The 23,520-nt window shown below is 44.9% G+C and overlaps 2 protein-coding genes across 2 annotated transcripts in view; both read right to left on the reverse strand.

Moving 5' to 3' along the window:
* lamb2 (laminin, beta 2 (laminin S)) overlaps positions 1-9,116 on the reverse strand; it is a gene marked incomplete at its 5' end in the record, with an annotated part of 54,535 nt that extends 45,419 nt beyond the window's left edge. Inside the window, one exon of the mRNA XM_084553886.1 lies at positions 9,086-9,116. Coding sequence (XP_084410012.1) covers positions 9,086-9,116 — 31 coding nt within the window. The remainder of the gene's footprint in view (positions 1-9,085) is intronic.
* Positions 9,117-13,322: 4,206 nt separating this feature from the next.
* Positions 13,323-23,520, reverse strand: part of lamb2l (laminin, beta 2-like) — a 64,767-nt gene continuing 54,569 nt past the window's right edge. The window contains exons 19-35 of the mRNA XM_084553536.1: positions 22,943-23,135; positions 22,718-22,861; positions 22,220-22,451; positions 21,972-22,135; positions 21,531-21,755; positions 21,200-21,414; positions 20,453-20,549; positions 19,659-20,031; positions 19,344-19,528; positions 19,007-19,254; positions 17,128-17,343; positions 16,895-17,039; positions 16,581-16,788; positions 15,223-15,364; positions 14,944-15,120; positions 14,700-14,859; positions 13,323-13,935 (exon numbers count right to left, since the gene is read on the reverse strand). Coding sequence (XP_084409662.1) covers positions 13,799-13,935; positions 14,700-14,859; positions 14,944-15,120; positions 15,223-15,364; positions 16,581-16,788; positions 16,895-17,039; positions 17,128-17,343; positions 19,007-19,254; positions 19,344-19,528; positions 19,659-20,031; positions 20,453-20,549; positions 21,200-21,414; positions 21,531-21,755; positions 21,972-22,135; positions 22,220-22,451; positions 22,718-22,861; positions 22,943-23,135 — 3,261 coding nt within the window. The 3' untranslated portion in view covers positions 13,323-13,798. The remainder of the gene's footprint in view (positions 13,936-14,699; positions 14,860-14,943; positions 15,121-15,222; positions 15,365-16,580; positions 16,789-16,894; positions 17,040-17,127; positions 17,344-19,006; positions 19,255-19,343; positions 19,529-19,658; positions 20,032-20,452; positions 20,550-21,199; positions 21,415-21,530; positions 21,756-21,971; positions 22,136-22,219; positions 22,452-22,717; positions 22,862-22,942; positions 23,136-23,520) is intronic.

Genomic DNA, 23,520 nt, shown 5'->3' on the forward strand with positions numbered 1-23,520 from the left:
ACACATCGTTGTAGGCATTCGTGAATCTCACTTTTGGATCACGGACCATTATGAGACTAATTTTTCTCCATAAGTTAGGCAAAATATAAGCAGAGAACAAAATTGGATCCTACGTGTCTCATTATTCAACTTGACGGCGATTTTATTTAATATAAAATGATATACTGCATGTATATTTCAAACCCTTCGCCTCGGTATGGACATTCTCTCTGATTTATTAGACGACTAATCTGTTAGGAATTTAAAAATGGAATGAACGCAGTCGTGTACGCGATTAAAGCATTCTTCCATAAGTCATAATTTGGGGTCACATGTACAAGTAAGAGCTGTTCTGCAATATTTGGGTAACGCTGCAAAACCTGGTCCGACGACAAGATTAAAAAGCTGTTCTTTCTTTATGTCAAGGGCAAAATGACCAGGCAGTTAAATGGATTATAACTGGATCCAATGGTGATATATCACTTGTAACCTCTTGTATCGCACTTGAACCTCGAAAAGAAAAGATCCATAACTGATTCAGATTAGATTTTTTTTAAATACAAACCATTTCCTGCATCAGCTCCTACAGGCATTAAATATCTGATCAAAGAAAAAAGGGTGAGGCGCAGAGCCAGGCCAAGAAATGCCCCGTCCCTCTTTACTTCAACACGTAATCTAGGTTCTTGGAGTCAACTGGTATCTGGAGTATCTTCACAGTCAAAAGGAATCACTGGAGAAGGTCAAAGTTTGATGTGGGGACAGTTTATTCTTCAAAAAGATAAAAACTCTGATTCTGGGAGCCATGCGAGTTCAGACTGATCTCATGGTGTCGCGCATCAGTTCTTATAGTGTTGGTGCTACATTAACATATGGGACATTGCCAAAAAATACAGTTTTACCTTCTGCTCTTCCTGTACCAGGTTTACCCTTCCTCCTGATAATAACTGTGTCTAGACATAGACCTTAAACCCAACGGCAGAATCCATTTTCATCCATCACTTGTCACAGTCATGTCCGCTCCTAATCTCCTGTACATTTTTAAAAAAGAATAACAAATCCATATATGGTCTGGTTGACTCTCTGTGCTGTTCTTGTCCATCAGTTAGACGCCAGATGCCATATTCAAACCCTACTAATATGGCATCTAGGTTACATAACAATCAAAGCTTTCACGTATGATTAGCCCACGTGTGACGGAGGCCCTAAACCTGACCGAAGCTACGGCCTTGAGAGCACCATCAGAGCTGCACAAAAGCAAAGCCATGTGCAAGAAAACTAGCAAAATGTTGCGGAAATACCACAGATATCAGGAATTAATTAGTTTTGTGCACATATCTTACGATTTTGAAACTGAAACAGCTCAAAATGATTCAGGAAAATGTAAAGAAGTCATCATAAAGTCATGTAAAAGTCATCTGGTGCAGAGGGGCAAAATGTCATTTTGATTTTAGTCAATTCCTCGAAACATTTTTTTAATACCACTAGTGATGTGGCAATTAGTACAAAAATATATATGTATAAGTAAAGCAGAGAGGTCTGAAATATTTCTTGTGGTGTACCCCCTGGTTTCGTCCTGGGCCTCATTATGTTTTGCTATTAAACTCTGTGTGAAAGCTTGCTTAACCTAATGGTCTAGAGGGCAGTATTGTAATCTGTATTTTATAAATTGGTCATCAAATAGGCCTGGCTAAGAACCTGATTAAACATCAACAACTGACTTAAAAATGTGTAATCTAAAGTCGACACCGGGAAGTTATGTATCTGCATGTAGCATGTCTCCGGGGTCATTTACTGTACGTTTGGACTGCATTCATCATATATTTGTCTTGGCCTGACATGGCCTGACAGCTCAAAATGATTCAGGAAAATGTAAAGAAGTCATCATAAAGTCATGATAAAGTCATCTGTCAGACACATGCGTCCTCTCAAACATTCACAACCACTGGCATGTTCCTTCAACACACAGATTTCCTCGTATTAAACTGAAAATGTTGTCGTTTTAAAGAGCCCAGAACAGCGTGGAGCTTCTTTTTGTCCCTGAGCCAGACCCAAGCCTGACCTCACTTACGCGTGCTGACCAGATGTGTGTCGCAGACCACCAAAATCAGCATAAGCCCCTAAAAGTCAGCCCTATCAAAACATGCACCGACAAGACACTGACCCACCGCACACGTTTTACAAATTCTCATGTCAGCGTCACTCATCCTCACTGACCTGGAACACAGATCTGAGACAGCTGGCCCAGGTTTACAAGAGACTTTATTAGACCTTTTGTCTGGGAGTGTGTAATTACAGGAGTACGACATGAAACCAAAACCCACTGTAGCTAAGCCTAACCCTATCTATCATAGAAGGTTTAATTCCAAAATGATCGTAAGAAATATGCACAATAAACTAAACGCTAAATGCATCTTTCCCTATATTCTCTCTTTCATTTGTCTCTGGCTACATCCTCTGTTTCTTCGCTCCCTTATCCATCCTTCTTATCATAGCACGCTGCAGTATCACACTGTGACTGTGTCTGCTATTAGATAATTAGAGGTGTGGATGCGTCTGAGAGTAGTTTTTAACAAGCCACACGACACCAACTTTTATTAACCCGTTATTAGTCTGGGTCTGTGGCTTGTAGCAATAAATACGAAACAAATCCAAGATCAAAAATGAATAAAAACCCATAGATATTTCTCTCTGGGGAGTGTCCTCTGTGGATCATCCCACAGATACTTGATCAGTTTGGGATCTAGTGAATTTGGAGGCCAGGTTTAGTTGTTCCTAAAGCATCTTAGTGTGTGTGCCTGTGTCAGGCTGCATCCTGCTGGGATAAACACAGTAATAAAACACAGAGTCTCCTCTACGCTCTGCCTTTGTGGGTTTATTTACTACAGTGTTTTAGTGTCAGAATTAATCTTCCTAGATCTACTGCAAGTAGTACGTGTCTGGAAATCAAAAACTTTAAACGCCAATGCTGTACTCACAAGGTAAAAACAATGAACAAAACAAAATAAAACCTACAATCTGTAGTAATATAAAACCATTCCATTTCATCTCCAACACATATTTCCTTTTCATTGAACATTTCCCACTGAAAGCTACAAAAACCTGCAGCTTCTACAGTTACAGATCCCAATAATGCTCTCTATCTCCCACAGCTCGTATGTCCAATCGTCTAATGACTGAGACGATAAACATCCTCTCTGTGCCAGCAGCCTCTCTGTGAACACAAGAACTCCGGAGTGTTATAGGGATGAAGTCGAACTTGAGCTCAGCTGTTGATGTAAAACAGGGATTGATTTGACCTTCTCCTACCGAAGTAAATTAATCTCTAGGAGACAGAGCTTCCTCTGGTGTTTATACTTCCACAGCGTTGTTTGTACAGATGAACGTGGCACCTTCAGACCGTTGTACAGACTAGTCGACTTCACTGCTGTGCCGTGGCGCTTTAAGCATCACCTAGACTATGTCACTGATCACAATAACAACATGGTCGCCTCCTAGAAGACAGGTGAGGAGCCCAGTGGGTCGTTGCAGCAAACTAGCAGCGGTTCATCAAGTGTGTGGAAATACTTCACGAAAGATGAAAGACGTCAGTCCTGAAATACAACTGAAGTACTACTGCAATGCATCTGAAAAGGCTAACGCTAACGCTAGCAAATCCTCTGGACAGCAGTCAGTTAACAACTTCACCAAACGTCCTGTGGTAACAGAGAGAAGGAGGCTGAACATCGACTATTTGACCTTTAGCTGCAGTCTACGCGCTGTGGAGTACCGTTAAATGCTATTGACGGTGCTGAGGTGCTGCCTGTTTTTATACAGGCTATACATATCTGCAACTCACAGTATGTAGCACATGAGCTGTCTGTTCTCAGCGTATGTATGCAGGTCTAGAATATAGATTTCATTACTTTCTACTGTGTTTCTATCAGTGATGTCATCAGAGAATTAAAACTGGAAACTGCTCCCAAAGTCCACACTTCTTCCCACCTGCTCACCTGCTCACTACAAGCAGCTCTGCAGCTCATATTCACTACTTTAACAGCCCCCCCCCATCCTCCCTCCCCCTCCATTGACTTTAATGAGACCAGCTCCATTTCCTACGCCTCCTCCCTGCCACTTCATCCTCCCCCCTCCTCTTCTTCTTTCATCTCCACCTCCTCTTTTCATTCAGAAAAGCTCCTGCCAACAACGGGACGGGGAAACCGATCTCACCGTCTTTTCAAATGAACAAACCTGTCCCCTCCCACCCCTTTGCCTAAAGTCTCTCTCTCTCTCTCTCCCTCTCTTTCTCTTTGTCCCAGCCCTTTCTAACCCCCTCTATTTTTTTCAGAATCCCTCTCTCTCTCTCTCTCTCTCTCTCTCTCTCTGTTTCTAGTGCTGGTGGTTATTAGGCTTTACTGCACCATTGTTCTGGCATCCGCACATTTCCGGAGGCTGCCGCTTACAAAGGCTTCGGGGACACACTCTCTCACTCCCACTGACTAACCAGCTCTTAATGCCCCCCCACCCCCACCCCCAGAAGTTCAACAAAGCTCCATTCCTATACACACAAACCTGCATGAAAGGTGAATTTGAAAGGATTTGCTTTGCGTCACGACAAGTAAAGTTTCCGCTTCCTCTCCTTTCCTTCCTACAGACTGTCGATGAGTCAGCGCCTCCTTCACTTACACTTAATAGAAATCCTAAAATGTCAACAGGTAAGAGGAGATTTGCACGCACCGGCAGCTTCCCGCAACGTCTACCTCGCTCCCAGAGCAGGAGAACAGAAATAGATTTGTAAAGAAGCAAGAGCAAAGAAGTGGAGGCACTGCTGACTCTTTTGTCTTTTGCCTTTCAGTCTTTTACCAAGTCTCTCTCTCTCTCTCTTATTCCCATCATCACACACACATAATGACAGCGACATTCATTTGAACACACGCCAATTAACCCCAACTCTGACCCGGGGGCTTGGAAGTGACCCTTGACCTCTGCAGCTTGTCCTCAGAGGCGTCGGGAGTCTGAACGGACGGCTGCTTGTCTCCGTAATGACAGCGCGGGAGGTTTGTAAACACACTTCTTCTTCTCTGTTCCTTTCGGCTGACCCCATCTCTCTCTCCCTCTGTATCTCGGTAGCTGGTTTACTACACAGACACTTCTTTATCCATCCTTACGCCCCACCACTCAGTCTAGAAGCTGTTTTATTCTTCTGTTTTGTTTTGTTTTTTAGCTCTTGAGAGAGTGTGAAAGAGGAGGGAAGGTGTTTACAGATCTGACCTTAAATCCCCCGAACAGATTTATAACATCAGACGTGTTTACTGCCCAAGATTTAAATTTTGCAAAAGACACAGTGAGAGAAGCAAGACTACGAGGACACGGATCAGCGGATGGTGTTGTATTCTAGCCCTCGAGGCTAACTTGTTGGCAGTTAAAATCCCACTTTCCCAAAGCCATGCAGTGCCTTAATAAACACACTCAACGGCTATAAAACTCACTATAATATTTAGTATTCTGTGCAGCCTCATTTCTTATGGTCTCGGTCTGTGTTGCGACGTTTTGTAGAGAATTTTATGTATGCTCGTATTTGTTCTGTGATGGGTACTACATTTCAGTTGCATAAAAACACAATAAAGGCTTTTTATTTCATTTATTTCAGCTCCGACTGAGGAACAGGCCTCATTAACCCTGCCTCCTCAGCCACTTCTTTATCCAAGCTCACTTAATCTTTTGCTTTGGATTTCTCACTGCAAACTACAGCAGAGATGCAGAAAGTTGTTTCACCATCTTCTCTGATTTGGCAATGATAACTAGCAATGTCCCGATCGGTTTCGGGGCTAAACCAGGCATTTTTTAAATGATCTCATCACTATCAGGCTTCAGCCAAGTGTTTTGTAGGTATTTGTTTCAGGTTTGCCATAAACCAAATCCCTGTCCCTGTAGCGTGAAAAAGTCTTCTTTCTCTTCTGTTTTAACGGTGGTTGGATAGCTTTAGAGCTGCCAAAAAACTGACTACTTCTACTTCTTCTTCTTCTGTCTTAAGAGGCAATTGGCTGCCATCAACACCGCCAAATCAAAGAGAATAACTGAAATCACGTGACATAAAATAATGGTGTGTAAAAGAACTTTACTCTGGAAAATCTGGAAACTCTGGAAACTCTGGAAGTCAGTCAGACAGAAATTTGTAAAATATGCAATGTGGACGTTTGGCGAGGTGGTAGTAAGAGATCGTTATTCAATACTACCAACATGATTCACAACATACGGAAAAATAAGAACAACACTCAGGCAAAGGCTGCACCGAAACAACAATAACAAACGCTTAACGGTGCGTTTAAAAGAAGAGAAAAGTTTCCTGGAGACAGCGTCAAGGACAAAAATATTCCAGAGAGGGTTAGGGAGTTTATGGCAGCGTTGGATGGCCAGAGAACACAAGGTACGAGCTACCCTCTCCACACTACATTAACTTTGACAGAAAGATTTATTGGACTGAATCCAGTCACACAGTGCACAAGGGACCTCGGAGAATACAAGTGAGAAGAAGAAATGTCCATAAATTTGTTTAAAATCAGGTCAGATAATAGACATTCAGAATAACAGAAGATCAGTATCGGATCGTCTCTCTCAAATTCTGCCGCATGTGCACGTTCACAATCAGAAAGAAGAATATCTGTGAAGGTTCTCCTTGGGAGATTCAAACTGACTCCAAAACTCCTCTAGTCTGGTCTTATTAACACGGAACTTGTGTTAATAAGACCTCTGTGGATATGAAGAACAAATATTAAGCTTTTCTTGTATTTATGAACTTGGGCTCATTCAGACTGACTTTGTAGTCTTACATTGAGCCAGAAACAAAAGGCAGGAAAACAGCAAAAGTAATATCCAGTTTAGACTTTAGGCTACAGCGACAGCTCAGACCCTAATGCAGTAGCCTGATGTGCACTTCCCCAGAAATGTAACTACGAGCCGAGACGACGCAGACCTCAAGAGTTGTGATTGGTCCGCTTGGTCGTGGCGTGTTTCCCCTTTAGTATTTCCAGCTGCTACTCCATCTCCGCAATTTTCGAATTGATTGTTTTGGGTCAAGACTAGTGTTTACAGAACAAGCAAGACTGATGAGCGCACACGTATAAATGGCTCGCACCGGGGTAGGCTCTGTACGTAGGTTACGGCGTCTATGTCCCGCAGTACCTTAAATGAGCCTTTAAAGTTGCTACCGCTGCTGCTACCGCTGAGCTTTGTTAGCCACTGTAAAGAGCTGCAGCAATAATCAGTGAGGGTGACACTGTGGGTGATAACAGCAGGCACTAATAGACTTTAACTGGAGCAATGAGCCCATTGTCTCCTAGCTGCAGGGGACAATGCATTAGGATGCATTTTATTGAGGGTCATTACTCAAACTGATATTTAGATCACTGAGGACACACTCTCTCTGCTCGGAGTTCTGCAGGTGTCGATAAGATTTAAAACTTCACTGTGTTATTTGTGCGTTTGTTTATCCTTCTCTTAGATTTACTTTGCACGTACTCGACTCACACACGCATCCAGAAAGCTCTGCGGTTAGCTGGAGGTAGGTATGGAGTGGGTATGAGCCTCTATTTGCGGATTCAGCTGGGCTAGTTTTAGGAGGACCATAAACAGAGCGACACCACCCACAGAGAGAGACAGACAGGCAGAGGCGACCTAGGAGGCCCCGAGGGCACCGGAGGGCCCTAAAAAAGAAACCTAGGCTATCTTATCTCCACGCAGAGAGACGCGGGGGCCGACGCTCCCATCGGCCTCACATCCAGCGTGGGTAGGCTACTGTTTCTGACTGAGCTTTTGGAAACTTTCAGACTCTGTAGTCACTAAATGATAATTGGTCTTATTACAGGCGTTTACAGGTCCGCTCCTAAACCTCCTGCACAGCTTGCAGACTCATCAACAGCTGTCCAAATTAATTTCAAATATATTTAATATTCAGGATTTTAAATCTGGATGATTATGTCTGCACTGCAGTTTGAGTAATATAAAAGAATCTAACTGACATTACGCTGCAAAAAACTTAAAAACAAAACTAAGAACAAGTGAATGCGGTTTTCAAAGTATTCTGGAAGAAGCCTCATTCAAGAGTAAACAAGCAAAAACTAAGTTTGGTTAAGATTCACTTTGACTAAGATTATCTGGTAATGTGAGGTATTCACAGATTCTCCCAAACAACTTCGGGACATATCATGGATGTCCAGATTATTAGATTTCACTGCCATTACACTGCAAAAGCTAAACCAAAAACAAGTGAACGCAGCTTGCAAAGCATTCTCAATCTTCTGGAAGAAATGTGAGGCTCTTGAAATAACTACTGACCTGTCTCAGGCTTTCATCCTTTAACTCTGAGACAGTTAAATGTTGAAAGAAGAGACAGGTTTGGTCCAAATTATCTGGAAATGTGATGTGTCACAGCTTACAGACCAAAACTAAAAACAATATGTGGTTTTCAAAGCATTCTCAATCTTATGGAAGTAGCGCCAGGATCCTGAAACCATTACCGACGACTGCACCTTATTCACCTATTTCAAATTTTCACCTTTTAACTTTTAAGAGAGTTAATGTGTAAAAGAAGAAGAATTAAACTAAAGGAAGAAGCCTCATTCAGTAAAGAGTAAAACAACAACAAAAAAAAAGTTCAGACTAAGATTATCTGGTAATGTGAGATGTTCACAGATTCTCCCAAACAATTTGCAGATTTATCATGGATGGCCAGATTAATATTTAACATTTTTAATATTCAGGATTTTAAATACTGATGATTATGTAGGTAAATGAGGAGTGGGATTTCACAGCAAAGCCTCATTCAAAAGTAAAAAAACAAAAAAACAAAGTTAAGTTAAGATTTACTTTGACTAAGATTATCTGGTAATGTGAGATGTTCACAGATTCTCCCTTTTAAACAAACGCAACTTTCAAAGCATTCTCTTACAGTCCTTGAACATGAACACACCACCACAAGCTCCACATTTTTCCCAGAGACTATCAAAGAAAGCCCGGTGACCTGGAGACACTTGTTGGCGGTAATGCCCGTTCACTGAATCGCTTCTGAGGATTTGTTATGGAGCAGAAAACATGGATTAACTTCAAAGCGCTCGGTGAACAGTCTACTTACCGCAGACGAGGGCTACCAGCGAGGCTTGCATCTCTCCGAGTCGGGACCTGAAGTCAACACAGAGGGGGTACGACACAGAAATGAGTCGGAACCAGCATCGACAGTGTTTGGATGCGTTTATTCTAAACTGCAAATTATATTTATTAAAATGAAACATAAATAAAAGGTGTTGTTGTACATGGTGTTGCAGCATGCCCTAGTCTTAATATTAAATATATTTTCATTTTTGTTTTAAATCACATTTACTTTCTCTCATGTAGAATAAATCACCGCGAGACGCTGTGTTTAAACCCGTTAACGAAATATTTTCGAAACCTGCACAATATATGATGTGAATACATTTTATTTCGTGTTTTTCTCTGAAAAGTTTGTGAGACTGCACTCACCGTTTCGCTGCGTCAATAAGACAGTCTCCCTCCTCGTCCACTTGTTGCGGAGTTCCCTGACTTGAAGCTCCGATGAGGAGTCCTCGGATCCTGCGTTGCTCCCTCGGAAACCCCGAACTGGATTCCACCGACGGAGCGGAGCAGCAAAACCAGGCGGGGAGAGAGGGCGCTCACAGGAAGGTCACGGGTTCGAATCCACCACGGGGTCGATCAAATATAAAATCCAAACAAGAATAACTGGCCAACAGAGATGAGGTTCTGTCATCTGGTATTGTATGTTCGAGGTCATGTGATGCTCTGATGTTGACAACAAAATAATTAGAAAACAGAAATCATTCAGAAAGCAACTGGACTTGTACCTGTCTCCTCCAACAACAGGTAAGTATCTAATTGTCAACGAACACTAGTCATGCAAGTTTCTGACCGGTAACACCCACAGATGTTCCTATTTAAACCCCAACTCCCCACCAGTCTTTTAGAACTGAAGAAGCTACTTGCATTAAACGTCTTTAGGAAAATCTACACGTCTGTACACCGTTGTTGCAGCTTGTTGTTTTGGATATACCATGACTAGGATGACTGAGAACCTTCCCAGACATTTGAAGTGAACTGAATTATTGACCTGACCTCCAGAGGTGCAGCACCAAGCGAGGCAAGCTAATGCTTGGAGCCCCAGGCCTGCAGGGGTCCTCTCCGAGGACTTTAAACTACAGTAGTGGCAATGAGGTACATTTTCAATTATAATAGGAGACGTCACAGCAGGGTGGCAGGGTTGTTTTGGGATTATGAATTAATTACATTAAGGTGGGCTACTATGGATTCTTGGGTCACCCTCTCTGCAAGGCTCTGGTGCTGGGAGTGACTGGAGCCCCCTATCACTCCATTAGCATCAGTGATGCTGCATCCCAGAAACATAAGGAGAAATCACGCAAGTGTGAGCATGGATCTGTCAATAGATTAAAATAAATATAGCATACCCAATAAATACTCCAGTGTGCACACAATTACAAAGTTAATGCTACACAGACAAGTGGCAGCAAGAAAGCACAACATGCATTAACCCTCAGAGGAGCTGGAGGAGCTGGATTTGCACAGAATTTGCAAACACCTCAGCCGTCGTCCATTGATGATGATGATAATGATGATATTGGTGATAACAGCAGTTCTTTAAGTGGGAAAAATAAGTGTTTGGTGTCCCCTTATTCACCCGTTTGTGAAGTGGGGGCGTTCAGTATAAGCAAATAATTAGACTACGTACCACATTCTGAATTGCTGGAGTAAATAAAATATACTAGAAGATACTGAGACAAATTCAGAATCTATGCATGAAGCCAGGCCATCATTAATTTATCCAACATGTGACATTAAGCGAGTAAGTCATTCTCAAAAAAATTAACCCTTAATCGCTGTTAATCATTTGTTCTTATTTCTCTGTCAGTATCTTTGACAACAGATGAGATAACAGACTCACTTGCCCACATCTCCAGCAGCTTTTGGCAGACGTTGAAAAGACTGTAGCCTCCTCAGTAAGTAGAGCCGGCTCTGACCTTTGTTGTACACTGAGTTTATATTAGCTGACCAGTCCAGCTTGTGATCCAGCTGTAGACCCAGATACTACCGGCTGCAGGTGGGACCTGGGCCTCCTCCTGAAATACACCACCATCTCCTTATTTTGGGCAGTGAAATTTTGCAAGATGTGTGCATTTTACGAGCCAGGCTGTACAGGGATGGTACAATTCATGTACAACAGGATTTCCTGAAAACGGTTTTGTATATAATATGTAAACTGCTGCAGTTTGAAGAGAGTGACACATAATGTGAACTTTACGGGGGATTAATTACACACGTCTAACTGTGTTGCATGATGCCAAAAATGAAGTTGTTCCATGTTAATTTCTGCTGAATATTTTGCTCCAGAAACCCACCGCATGTTTTCCAAAGATCCCCTGTGTCTGTCCCGCAGCAGGAATGCGCGCTCCCCGCTGCACGGATTAGATTCCCTTTGATTGCGCCCCAATAAGCAAGAGGTGACCGCGCATGGGGCCAGCCTCCCTCGCACTACAGGTAGTGGCACCGTTTCAGTCACGGCCATGCTTGATATTAATTCACCTTGTGTAAACTTGAGGTGACTGACTGAACAAGCGACCTCTTGGCGTGTTCATTTAATCGCCCGAGGTGCAGCTCTGGGTGGTGTGTGCAGGTGTTTGAGCAGAACTCTCTCCAGGACAAAGCCTGCTGTAAATCTCTGTCATATTACACATTCTTTGAGCTGCTGGAGGACAGCCTGCCTTTGTTAGAGCGCTGGATCTAGTGCCGTAAGAGGAGAAGAGCAGCAGAGCCGCTTCATACTGAGAACAGCTGGAGAAAGAGGGAGAAATCACTGCAACTGTAAAAGTAAATTTAAAGGCACCTGGGACTGAACAGAGCTCACTGACAGCATGTTGACAGCACTGATTTATGTCCCTGTAGGGGAGGTGAACACACACTGAGACGCTTTTCCACCTCTTGCAGTCACTTTATGCACACTACCAGAGATTATGCGTGGCATTAACACACTTCTCCTGTACTATAGCCCTCTCCCTCACTATTTCTTTGCACATGCATGCACAATCTGTAAGGTTCATTACTCATTACTACATTCATTATTGTTTTCTTTCCTGGAATGAGACTCAAGGACAGGTCGGTCATTGCAGTGTGGCCTGTCGTCCAAGGTTCGCCAACAGCTGCCAATCCCTCACTGAGGTTGGGATGCCTTCAGGTGATGTTCTCTCAGTGGGAATTGGCAGTTCCTTAGCTCTGAATCAAGGTGATGCCCACTTGAGCTCTGGATCATGTCTCCATTGGTACCATCCCTGTCCAGGTGCCTTTGCATAGCAGCTTAGGATGCGTTTAGAGGATACCATGCTCGGGACACAGTGGTCATGCTGGTAATTTGACGGGGTTTGGAAACAGGTCATGCACTGACTTGATTTAAGGGTAAAGGTTAATTCAGTTAGGGTTAGGGTTAGGGTTAGGGCCTGCATAGGGCATGTATCCTTCGGATCATTAGAGCTAAAACCAAGGAGATGGTAGTGGATTTCCGGAGGTCCAGGGCCCACATGCATCCTGTAACCATCAACGGGGACTGTGTAGAGTTGGTTCAGACCAGATCTGGACTGTTCAGCTAACATAGCCTCAGCCTTCTGAAGAAATAGAGACGGCTCTGACCTTTTTTGTAAACTAAGGTCATTTAACGTTCCCGGAAGCTGCTGGACATCCAGACTATCGTTGCCAGTGTCCTCTTCTACGCTGTGGTTTGCTGAGGAGGCAACACTAAGAAGAAGGTTCACCTCACAGCTGGACAAGCTCATACAGAAGGAGGGATCTGTGGTAGGGACAGAGCTGGAGTCCCTTGAACAAACTCCGGTCCATCATGAACAATGTCCACCACCCTCTACAGGACACCACAGTCAGGCAGAGAGGCTCGTTCAGTGACAGGCTGCTGTCTCTGTTGTTTGTCCTTTTCCACAGATGGGTTGTCACATCAGGGGAAGTCCAATTACCATAGGTAGTTGCTGATAGTGTTAACATCATGTAGAGTTAATGTAAACTGCTCTGGTGAGTAAGAAACAGCATCAGGACAGAGGAACTCGGTCCCCTAAATAAGATAATCCTTATTTATTTATACCACAGTGGGGACATCAGCACGCAGGAGATGAAAACTTTAAATAAGTAGAGTTCAAATGACCTCAAAAGAGTCTGAGAATGGAGGTGGTGTAACTTGTCTTAAGTACACAGCGCCCCCCTGTGTCCGGGAGTCAGAACAACGTCTCCACTACAGCAATGGAAGTATCACACTGTGAACAACGCAATGAATTTCCATAAACCATATCAAATTTATTTATTTCTCCATCATCACACCTCGGACTGGACTTTGCTTATAAGAATACATCTCCATTTCTTTTATTTTTTTGTAATAACATATAAAATATCATTTAACAAAGAAATCAAAGGATTTTACAGTTTTCTTAACAGGAATGTCAAACACTAAAATCTTTTGGTCAACTTTCTGATAACATAATCTGATACAATAGCTGGTGTAATATTCATCAATAATGAAACAAATACTCTCCACAGGTTACCCACTTGTGACAGCTTCGATATCTAGGAGTAAAATACGGTACAGTACGTGGATAACGGAAGGCAACACTTTGACAGGTAAACTTGAAATGTCAGTAGAAGAGGAGCGGCCTCCAGAGCAGCAGTTTTATTTTTAAAGAGTTGTTTTGTAGTTTTTTTTCTGTTTCAGTCATAACTCTCCTCACGATACAGCAGGGTAGGTACGTCATCACACGCAATTACTGTACTTTTGCACATGTTCCAGGATGATGTTGCGCACCGAGGTGACGTTTCTCCTTAGCTCGTCCAGCTCCATGCGCTGTCTCTCCATGGTGTCCTCGTTCTCCTTGAACCTTCTCTGCAGACCTGCAAACACAGAGAGAGAGGGAGATCTCACATCTGCAGCGGTATTACAGATATTAGCATGACGTGCTACCAGAGAGAGCTTGCTTGCACTGGTCCACCGTGCCATCTCCAGTTTAAATAAAAGGTCTGAAGTCTGTGCTATGGATTCTTCTGATAATCTTAAACCGTAATAATCAGGGATCAATAAGTCGAGGGGAAGGAAAGGCGCCGACTCATCCAGGAAGGTCCAAGCAGGAGTGGAGGAAACCTGTTTGAGCAGGATGGTGGGGATGAGACAACAGGGGGCGTGGACTTGATGGGAGCAGGAGGTGGACCACAAGATTTTGTGGGCAGAGCTTTGGAGACCGGAGCCACACTGGGTAAAATTCCTAAACCAGTCAGTCTACAACATCCTCCCCATTGACTACAGTGAGGCCTGACTTGGTTCTCGTGTCAAAATCATCGAGGCAGGTAGTCCTGCTGGAGTTGACTGTGCCCCTGGAAGACCGGTTGGAGGAGGCTTTTGAGCGGAAGTGGGCCAAGTATGAGGAGCTGGCAGGCGAATGCCTAAGCAATGGGTGGAAGACCCGGTACATCTATCCCTAACTTCCTAACTTCCAACCTAAATGAGGGAAAGGTTACATTAAAGATACCAGATAATGTTATGTCGTCCTTCAAGCTCTTTAAATCAGGTATATCAACATCAACAGCTTCTCGAGGGTGCGCTAACAGTTCCAGTGAGGTTTTCTTCCCAGGCAAAGGTCAGGTCACCCTCATATACTCACTGTCCAGCTCATCTATCCCGTCCTTTGCTTTCTTGAAGAGGTCCTCTGCCTCCTTCTTCATATCTGCGGCCTTCTGATGGATTTCGCTCAAGTCTCCGCCGCCCAGAGAGTCCACCTTCTTCTGCAGCTCCCGGTACCGCTCCTCCGTGTTGTTGAGGCTCTGTGGGACAACGAGGCAACGTTGCTGTGATTTCCGTTTCGCCCTCTAAATGATTTGCTTCCTGTTTTTGGACTTGGCGCTCACCTTCTCCAGGGAGGACGCTTGGTGCGTGGCGTTGTTAGCCAGGGCTTGTGCTTCCTTTGCCATCTGTCTGTTCTGCTCCGTCTTGTTCTTCAGGGCTTCCACGCCCGCGGAGAGGTTCTGCAGACGCATCATGACGTCCATCTGCTTGTCCTCCAGCTGCACCAGTTTCTCCCCAACCTAGACGTAAAACATTTAAGTTAGAAAGAAAACCTGCCCTTCAAATAAGCGCCGCTCACTTGTTGCCACGCACACAGAGCTGTATTCTCAGGCATGCCGTACCTCAGTAGCAGCGTTTCTCGTGCTGTTCAGGTTCTCGTTGGCCTCCTTCAGCGCTGTCTTCGCTTTCTCTATGGCCTTCTCAGAAACATCAAGTGCCTGCTTGGTACTATTCACGATATCCTTCACTCCTTCTGCCCGGCTCCTGCACAGTGCCACAAATTAAGATGGAAAAGACAGTAGTCCTGCAGAGTGGCTGTTGTTATTGGTGCTATAAATAACCTAAATATAGCCCTTTTATTATTTAAACCAGAAATTCATTTCAGTTCAGGGACCAAATACAGTCCAAGGTGATCTCAATAGTCTAATAACTAATAAATAACTCCAGAGGTTTCCCTTTGTTTTAGTGCAAAGAAGAACAAGTTCAGGATGAAAGTGTTTACATTTAATGAACAACCTGAAAGTTCTTATAAGAACATTGCTGCCATCTGCCGTTTAGTTTTGGGTCTCAGTGTTATGGCCGTAACTGTCACCTGTCCTCTCACCTGTCTTTACCTGTTCTGTCATCAGTCTTCACCTGTTGTCACCTGCCCTCTCACCTGTCCTGTCACTGGTTCTCATATCTCCTCTCACCTGTTCCCTCACGTGTCTTCATCTCTCCTGTCACCTGTCTTCACCTGTCGTCCACCTGCTCCCTCACCTGCTCCCTCACCTATTCTCATCTGTCCTCTCATCTGTCTTCACCTGTCGTCCACCTGTTCCCTCACCTGTTCTCACCTATCCTCTCGTCTGTCTTCAACTCTCCTCTCACCTGTTCCCTCACCTGTCCTCTCACCTGTTCTCACCTCTCCTCTCACCTATTTCCTCACCTGTCCTCTCACTGGTCCTTACCTCTCCTATCACCTGTTCCTTCACCTGGTCTCACCTGTCCTCAACTCTCCTCTCACCTGTCCTCTCAAATGTCCTCCCACATGTCCTCTCATCTGTTCTCACCTGTCTTCTCACCTGTTTCCTCACCTGTTTCCTCACCTGTCCTCTCACTGGTCCTCACCTCTCCTATCACCTGTTCCCTCACCTGTCCTCTCATCAGTCCTCTCACCTGTCTTCAACTCTCCTCTCACCTGTTCCCTCACCTGTTCTCTCATCTGTACTCTGTCTATCACCACAACTATCTGATTGGCCCGGAGCATACTCATATATTTATTTAGATACATATTTCCCAAGTGAACAAGAAACCAAAGAGCTCCAAAGTCACCACACTTACAGTTTTATTTACTATCAATCAGCTGTATTGTGGCCTTATTTTATTTCCCATTAATTTTGTTTAGGAGGCATGAGAGTGACATTCTGACAACAAGTAAGGAGGTTTAAGGAAAATGTGATTATCAGATTACTTACTGACAAACAGCAGCGTTACTTACTTGGCCTCTTTAGCTTTGTCTAGCAGCTCCTTGACTGTGCTTAAGTGCTGTGACGTTTCATTGACGATTCCCTCAATGTTGGTGAGGTTGGACAGCCTGTCCTTGATCTCCATGATCATTTTGTCCAGAGTGGTCCTGTTGAACGGCAGCCTGATGGACAAGACATGCAGAGCCACCTTCTCTATGCTCTCTGGATCCGCTCCCTCCTCTGGGCAGCACAAGAGACAACACAGGGGAAGCAAACGAGGATCAGTAAAACCTCACTCAAGCTGAAAAAGGATTCAGGATTGCAAACAGAAACACCGTCCACACACCAGTGAGGAAGTCCTTGATCTTCTTAATAAAGTCTTTGAGCTTCTTGTTGTTACTTTCAAAATTATCCTTGCTCTTCTTGGCTTTCTCCAGCGCGCTCATCGCCTGCTTCTTCACGTCCTGTGTCAGAGAAGCTATATCCTGGAGCTGGACACAAGGAGACAAGAGTCAGTAAAGAAACCTAAATTAAGTCTGCATAAACTGAGTTCAGTGCAAACAGAAAGTCTTTCAGCACCTTTCTGGAGGTGCTCTGCAGCTCCTCATTGGCGGCATTGAGACGGGCTGCGACGGTCTTGGTGGTATTCAGCGCCTCTACCGAAATGCTCGTTGTCCCGTTGCATCCGTCTCCTCCGCACACAAGGTTACCCTGATTGTCACGACAACCGGCACCGCCACATGGGCTGTCGGGGCAACTGCCGTTGACGCTGTCATCGCTGTGACCGCCGCAGACCTAAGGGAGCACCATCAATCACATGACTTTGATCCATTAAGACATCACAAAACATCTCAGGTGGAGGAAACACTTTGGTTTTTGGCATTCTTTCATTTGAAACGACCAATAACTCAAGATTCTGAGGAGTCATTATTATAGTTGTGCTCATGAGTTTACATACCTTGGCAGAATTTATGATTTCTTGTCCATTTTTCAGAGAATACGAATGATAACACAAAAACGTCCCATATGCATTGTGCATTTTGAAACAGCACTTTTTTTTTCCAGAGAGTCCTGTATTTCAGTCCTTTGCATCCCTAACAATTTTCCTGGCAGTTGTGGCTGAATTTTTTGTTGGTCTACCTGACTGTGGTTTGGTTTCAACAGAGTCCCTCATTTTCCACTTCTGAATTTGAGTTTGAACACTGCTGATTGGCATTCTCAATTCCTTGGACATCTTTTTATATCCCTTTCCCGTTTTATACAGTTCAATTACCTTTTCCCACGGATCCTTTGACAATTCTTTTGCTTTCCCCATAACTCAGAATCAAGAAACGTCAGTGCAGCACTGGATGAAAGATGCAAGGGCCTGCCTTTTATATACACATGTTGATTATAAGCAAACAGATCACAGGTGAGGATGGTTAACTTTAGTGGGGCCAAGACCAAGATGTTTTAGGGCCAAAATCACTAGGGTATGTAAACTTTTGATCAGGGTCATTTGGATAGTTTCTGAAACCTGCGCATGGGATATAATTGGACGTTCCAACATGACAACGATCCAAAACACAAGGCCAAGTCGAAATAAAGTGAAGGTTCTGAAGTGGCCAGCTCAGTCTCCTGACCTCAATATCATTGAGCCACTCTTGGGAGATTTCAGACCTGCATTTCATCCAAGACAGCCCAAGAACTTACAGGAACTGGAGGCTTTTTGCCAAGAAGAATGGGCAGCTTTACCATCTGAGAAAATAAGCAGCCTCATCCACAACTACCACAAAAGACTTCAAGCTGTCATTGATGTTAAAGGGGGCAATACACGGTATTAAGAACTGGGGTATTTAAACTTTTGATCCGGGTCATTTGGGTAGTTTCTGTTGTCAGTTGTTTGACAATAAATGGCTTCACCCAACAACTAACCATCATGTCATTATCATTCATATCTTTTTGAAAATAACCAAGAAATCACAAAATCTGCTAAGGTATGTAAACTTTTAAGCACAACTGTGTATATTAACACTGCTAATGTCTATTAAGGCCCACTATATGCAATCCATTAATTGCAAACAGTTCTGGTTTCAGCCACTAGATGTCACTGTAGGACTGAATAGTTAGAAACAGAGGACCGTGTTGCCTTGTTTTAAAACTACAACCACCACAGACTGCTGGACAAATCAGTATTGCAATGTATTAATGGATAAACTGGATGCTTAAAAACACAACAGTGAGAGCAGAAATTGAATAGACTTCAGAGGATGACATAGTATGAGTCATTAACAGCACTTCTCTGACTGAACAAGTCAGATATCTAACTCAATTATCTTTTCTTTCTTATAATAATAACAAGAAGAAGAAGAAGAAGGAGAACGCTTGTCTTTCTTTGCATGCAAGCAGACAATAACTAAATGATATCTGAAGGTTAAATGTCAAACGATGTACCAGTGAAGCTTCCTGCACTGCTTACCTTGTCACTGAGGTGATGGATTGTCCTTTCGAGGTCGTCGCTTTCCTCCTGTAGCTGCTTTAAGGATTTGTTCTGAGCAGCCAGAGAACTCAGCAGCTTGTCTTTGGTGTTGTTCAGCAGCTTTTCGGTGAGCATTCGGGTTTCTTTGGACTGTTCCACGGGGCTGAGAGGGCCGGACACTGAGGCGTTGCACTTCTCCTCAGCCTTCAGAGACTCCTGGTAGTACTTCTTCACCTTCTCAAACTGATCTGTGAGGACAGAAGAGCGGGTGTTTGTATCTAACTTTTTTTTTTATTCTATCACACACGTCGCTGTGTTCGGTTTTTGAATTTGCTACCTGAAAATCCTGAGGTGTGGTAGTCGTCCAGAAGCTTCTTTTTCAGAGCCACAGTAGCGTTGACGTCCCTCAGCTCTTTCTCTAAGTCGGTCAGCGTGCGCTTCAGTGCCTCTTCCTCCTCTGCCGTGGTATTCATCTCTCGGCCGATGCCCATCAGACGTCCATCTGTGAGGGCGATCTCAGCCCTGGAACACACGATTCATGGAGGTGGTGAGAAAGCAAACACAGTAGAACTTCCTCCACCCAAATATATAGATAGCCATCCATGTATCTATCCATCCATCCATCCATCCATCCATCTATCTATCTGTCTACCTGAGGTCATCGATGCTCTGTCCAATCAGCTGGTAGAGTCTGTCCCGGTCCTCTCCACTGATGAGGTCCTTCACCCTCATCAGCTTCTCCTCCAGCTCTTTGAGGCGTCCGTCTCCCAGTCCCGGCGTGAACCCGCTCTCCAGGATCTTCTTCACTTGGTACTGGATGTGCTCCAGGTCCCGTTTGAGCTGGCACACCGCGTCGTCCCACAGCTCGAAGCACGGGTGACACCGGACGCACGAGGGGAAGACGCCGGTGAAGCCGCGGGCGCACTCGTTGCACTGCATCCCCTCCACACCCTCCCGGCACTCGCACGCCCCCGTTTCCCTGTCGCACTGGGCCATCTCTGAGCCCTGCGGGTGGCAGTTACACTCTGAATGAAAGAGGAAAGAGAGGATAGAGTAACGCCAGTGGTCTCCGTGGAAAAGATGATTAAACACTCTTGTTCTAAAGATACAGAAAGGAAAAGTTTTAATGCCACAGAAACATTTACTGACATTTACTAAATAGTGGGTAATTTTAAAAGGAACAAAATTAAAGCAACTAAAAGAGGACTTGACTAAAGTTTGAATAAAGGTCCATTTTTAGCCACGATAATAATCTCATTTTCTTTTCAATCATTTATTTGTCTTCAACATGAGTCCTGTTATTATCCGGCGCAGACCTTGCGCATTACTGAGACGTACAGATGCAACACACTTTATTTAACGTTTCTGCATTATTAGTGAGAACTGAATGTGAGCTGTGATCTAAAATGTTGTCTACTCTGTGGCTGAAGTCACAGTGAGAGTTACCTCGGCACTGCACTCGCGGGTCTCCCCAGTGGAACTGCTCACACTCGGTACACTGTTTACCTCCGAAGCCGGGACGACAGTGGCACTGGCCTGTGAACTGGAGAAGAAACACGACTGAGCGAGGTCCAACGATAAAAACAACAAGACGAGGCCCCTTTCAGGCATTTACAGGCTCTTCATTCACCCTGGCCCCCGTTCAGAAATGGCATTAACAGCCATCGTGGGCAATTTGATCACACCTGTCCGGCTTTAAATGCGTCTCCACATGTGTCCCCAGTCTGCACTTGAGATCTGATCTTATTTTCTTGCTGTATTCGTAGAATATTTTAACAGCTGCTGTCTCTAAAGGATCTCTACTGCTGTTTCAGAACCATGAACTGCTGTTTCGTGTGTGCATCATGACTTGGGGACATGATGCATATTTTGGAACAAGCTGAGAAGTCTCTCTCCCTTGTCCTTACATTGGTTAGCTATTTTAGAGACTTGCACAAAGCCCAGACTTAACTGGAACCATGAAAACAACTTCACTGCTGTGCCGTTTGAAGCAGTGACGGAAAAAATCCAATTCATGTGGTCATTTATAATAGCAAGACTGCTGAGTAGGACGTCTTTAATGTGACCCGGGACTCACTGCGTGTTCAGACTACCAAAGGAATGAGATCAAATGTGGTCTGAGATCGGATCAGGTGAGTCCCGGGTGCGTTCACACACGTAAGGTCTGAACGGGGGCCTCTCCTCCTTTCTCACCATGTTGCAGTGAGTCCCCAGGGCGTGTTGCAGGTTGCAGTTACACAGCTCACACCCTTGGTCCTGACCGTAGTTCCAGTGGTTGGCGGCGCACTGGTCACAGTTATGGCCGTCCACGTTCTTCCTGCAAGGACAGGCGCCGGTCTGCCGGTCACAGTAGCACTCTCCATTACTGCAAGATGACTGGAGGGTGCCGGCCTTTACACAGGTACAACCTGAGGGCAGGGACACACATGCAATAATGCACAGACAGGGAGAGGGCAAAAAGTTATTTATATGTTATACTATGCTATCGGAGCTGTTTGTTTTCAGCGGTGCTTAAATGCCTCACGTCTGCAGTCCCGGGCCAAGGCGTTGCCGTAATAACCGAGCTGACAGAGAGCGCAGGACACCCCGTCCGTGTTGTACAGGCACCTGAGGCACTGGCCTGTCCTGGGGTCGCACGCCTCTGGATCCTGGGGGTCGATGTTGCCGTTGCACTGGCACGGGATACACCGGCCACCGGGCTGCTCGGGGTTGCCATAGTAACCCGGGGCACACTGGTCGCAACGTGGGCCTTGAGAGAGAGGGAGAGGAGAATGACGTGAGCTTCAGCTTTAAAAGTGCTTTTCACTGACATGACATTCAGGGTTAAAGACTGAACAGTTCAAATTGGTATCAGCTTGTTTCCATGGTAACGTACACTATGCATGTCAACAAAAAAGTCTACCAAAAGACGCCTATAGCTCTGTAGAAAGACAGAAGTGTGTGTCGCTGCGTTGTGACAGCTCACCAGAGTAGCCCTGTCTGCAGTCACAGGTGATCTGATTAGACGCACGGTCCGGCTGACAGGAGTGCCCATTAAAGTGGTCAGAGCCAGGGTTGCCGGGGCAGGGACAGGGCCGACAGTGCTCCCCCGAGCCGAGCACTGCGTTTCCGTAGAACCCATCCACGCAACTGGGACAAACGAAGGAGACGAATCAGTCGCACAGCAAGGTCGCAAAGCGAGGAAACTGATCCAAAGGTCTGAGTTGTCCTTACTGTTCACAGAGGTGCCCCGCCGTGTAGTCCCTGCAGTCTCTGCATTCCCCTGTGCGGGGGTCACAGAGATCTGCGTGGCCGTTACACTGGCAGGGGCTGCAGCTGGGGAAGCCCCACTGGCCCGGTTGGCAGTCCGAGCACTGACGCCCCATGGCTCCTTGCCTGCACTGGCACTGGCCTGTGACTGGGTCGCACTGATGGCTCGTCGAACCGTCCGAGTGGCAGTCGCAGGCTGTGACGAACGGTTAGATGGTTATTCAGTGGTTTTCTATTGTTGATCTTTCTGCTTTTGGTATTTTTTGCAACATTAATACCACATTCAGTAAAAAACAAAGCTGTACGTTGTGTATTTGTCCCTTTAGAAGCATTGTGGCAGGCGAAGGGTTAGGGTTAGATGTTGAGATCGGATCTCGGGTGTTGGCTATCTGGAGACACATTTTAACGCCAGGTGTGAACACAGGTACTCGGACGCAAGGTTCAAACAGGGCCTGGACTCACCGGTGCATCCGCTCACTCCAAAGCCAAAGGTCCCCGGAGCACACTGGTCACAGAGCCGACCCATCACGTTGGGCTTGCAGTGGCACTGACCTCCGACTTTATCGCACTCACCGCTGAGAGAGCCCTGAGGGTCGCACTGGCAGCCTGGATACGACGACACGAGGAAAATGTTAATGATCAATTTATTCCTAAAGAAGCGTAGGGTTCGAACGGACTTCTACTCACGCAGGGCGCCGTCGTGAATGATGGACGAAATGCTGCAGATGAGCTTGGTGCACATCTCGGCCAAGGCGGGCATCGGCGTGATCATGAAGGAATCCAGACACATGTAGCGGGTCATCTCGTCCCGCCGCTGCTCTGCCTCTGGCTCGTAACCTTGGAAACCAGGAAGCTCGGTGTATTTCGGGATCAGTACCAGCTAGCGAGGGGAACGAAATCGAAGGTCAATAAAGGAAAGGATTATAGGATTACAGTTACAGAAATGACTTTAAATCAGGACAATTAGTCACTGAGGCAGCGTTAATCACAAGTCAACATTATGGGAAAGAAACCATGAAAAATTTAAAAGCAAAGGCACATATTAGTCAAGGTTTATTCCAGAAACATGCTTTATATTGGCAGGAGGAGACAGCTAAATGTGTGCTGTCAAAATCAGTTTCACGTTTATGTAAAATGACTTTAAAAGCTAATCCCAAACCAATTTAAATTTAACATAAGTCCAACACCTGTAGTTCTAGTCTTCCACCACTAGGGGGAAATCTTAAGGCGTTAAAACCACCGGACTGACAGACTCAGCTGAAGCT

Source organism: Chelon labrosus (assembly GCF_963514085.1).
Source record: "Chelon labrosus genome assembly, chromosome: 10".
Classification (NCBI taxonomy): Eukaryota; Metazoa; Chordata; class Actinopteri; order Mugiliformes; family Mugilidae; genus Chelon; species Chelon labrosus.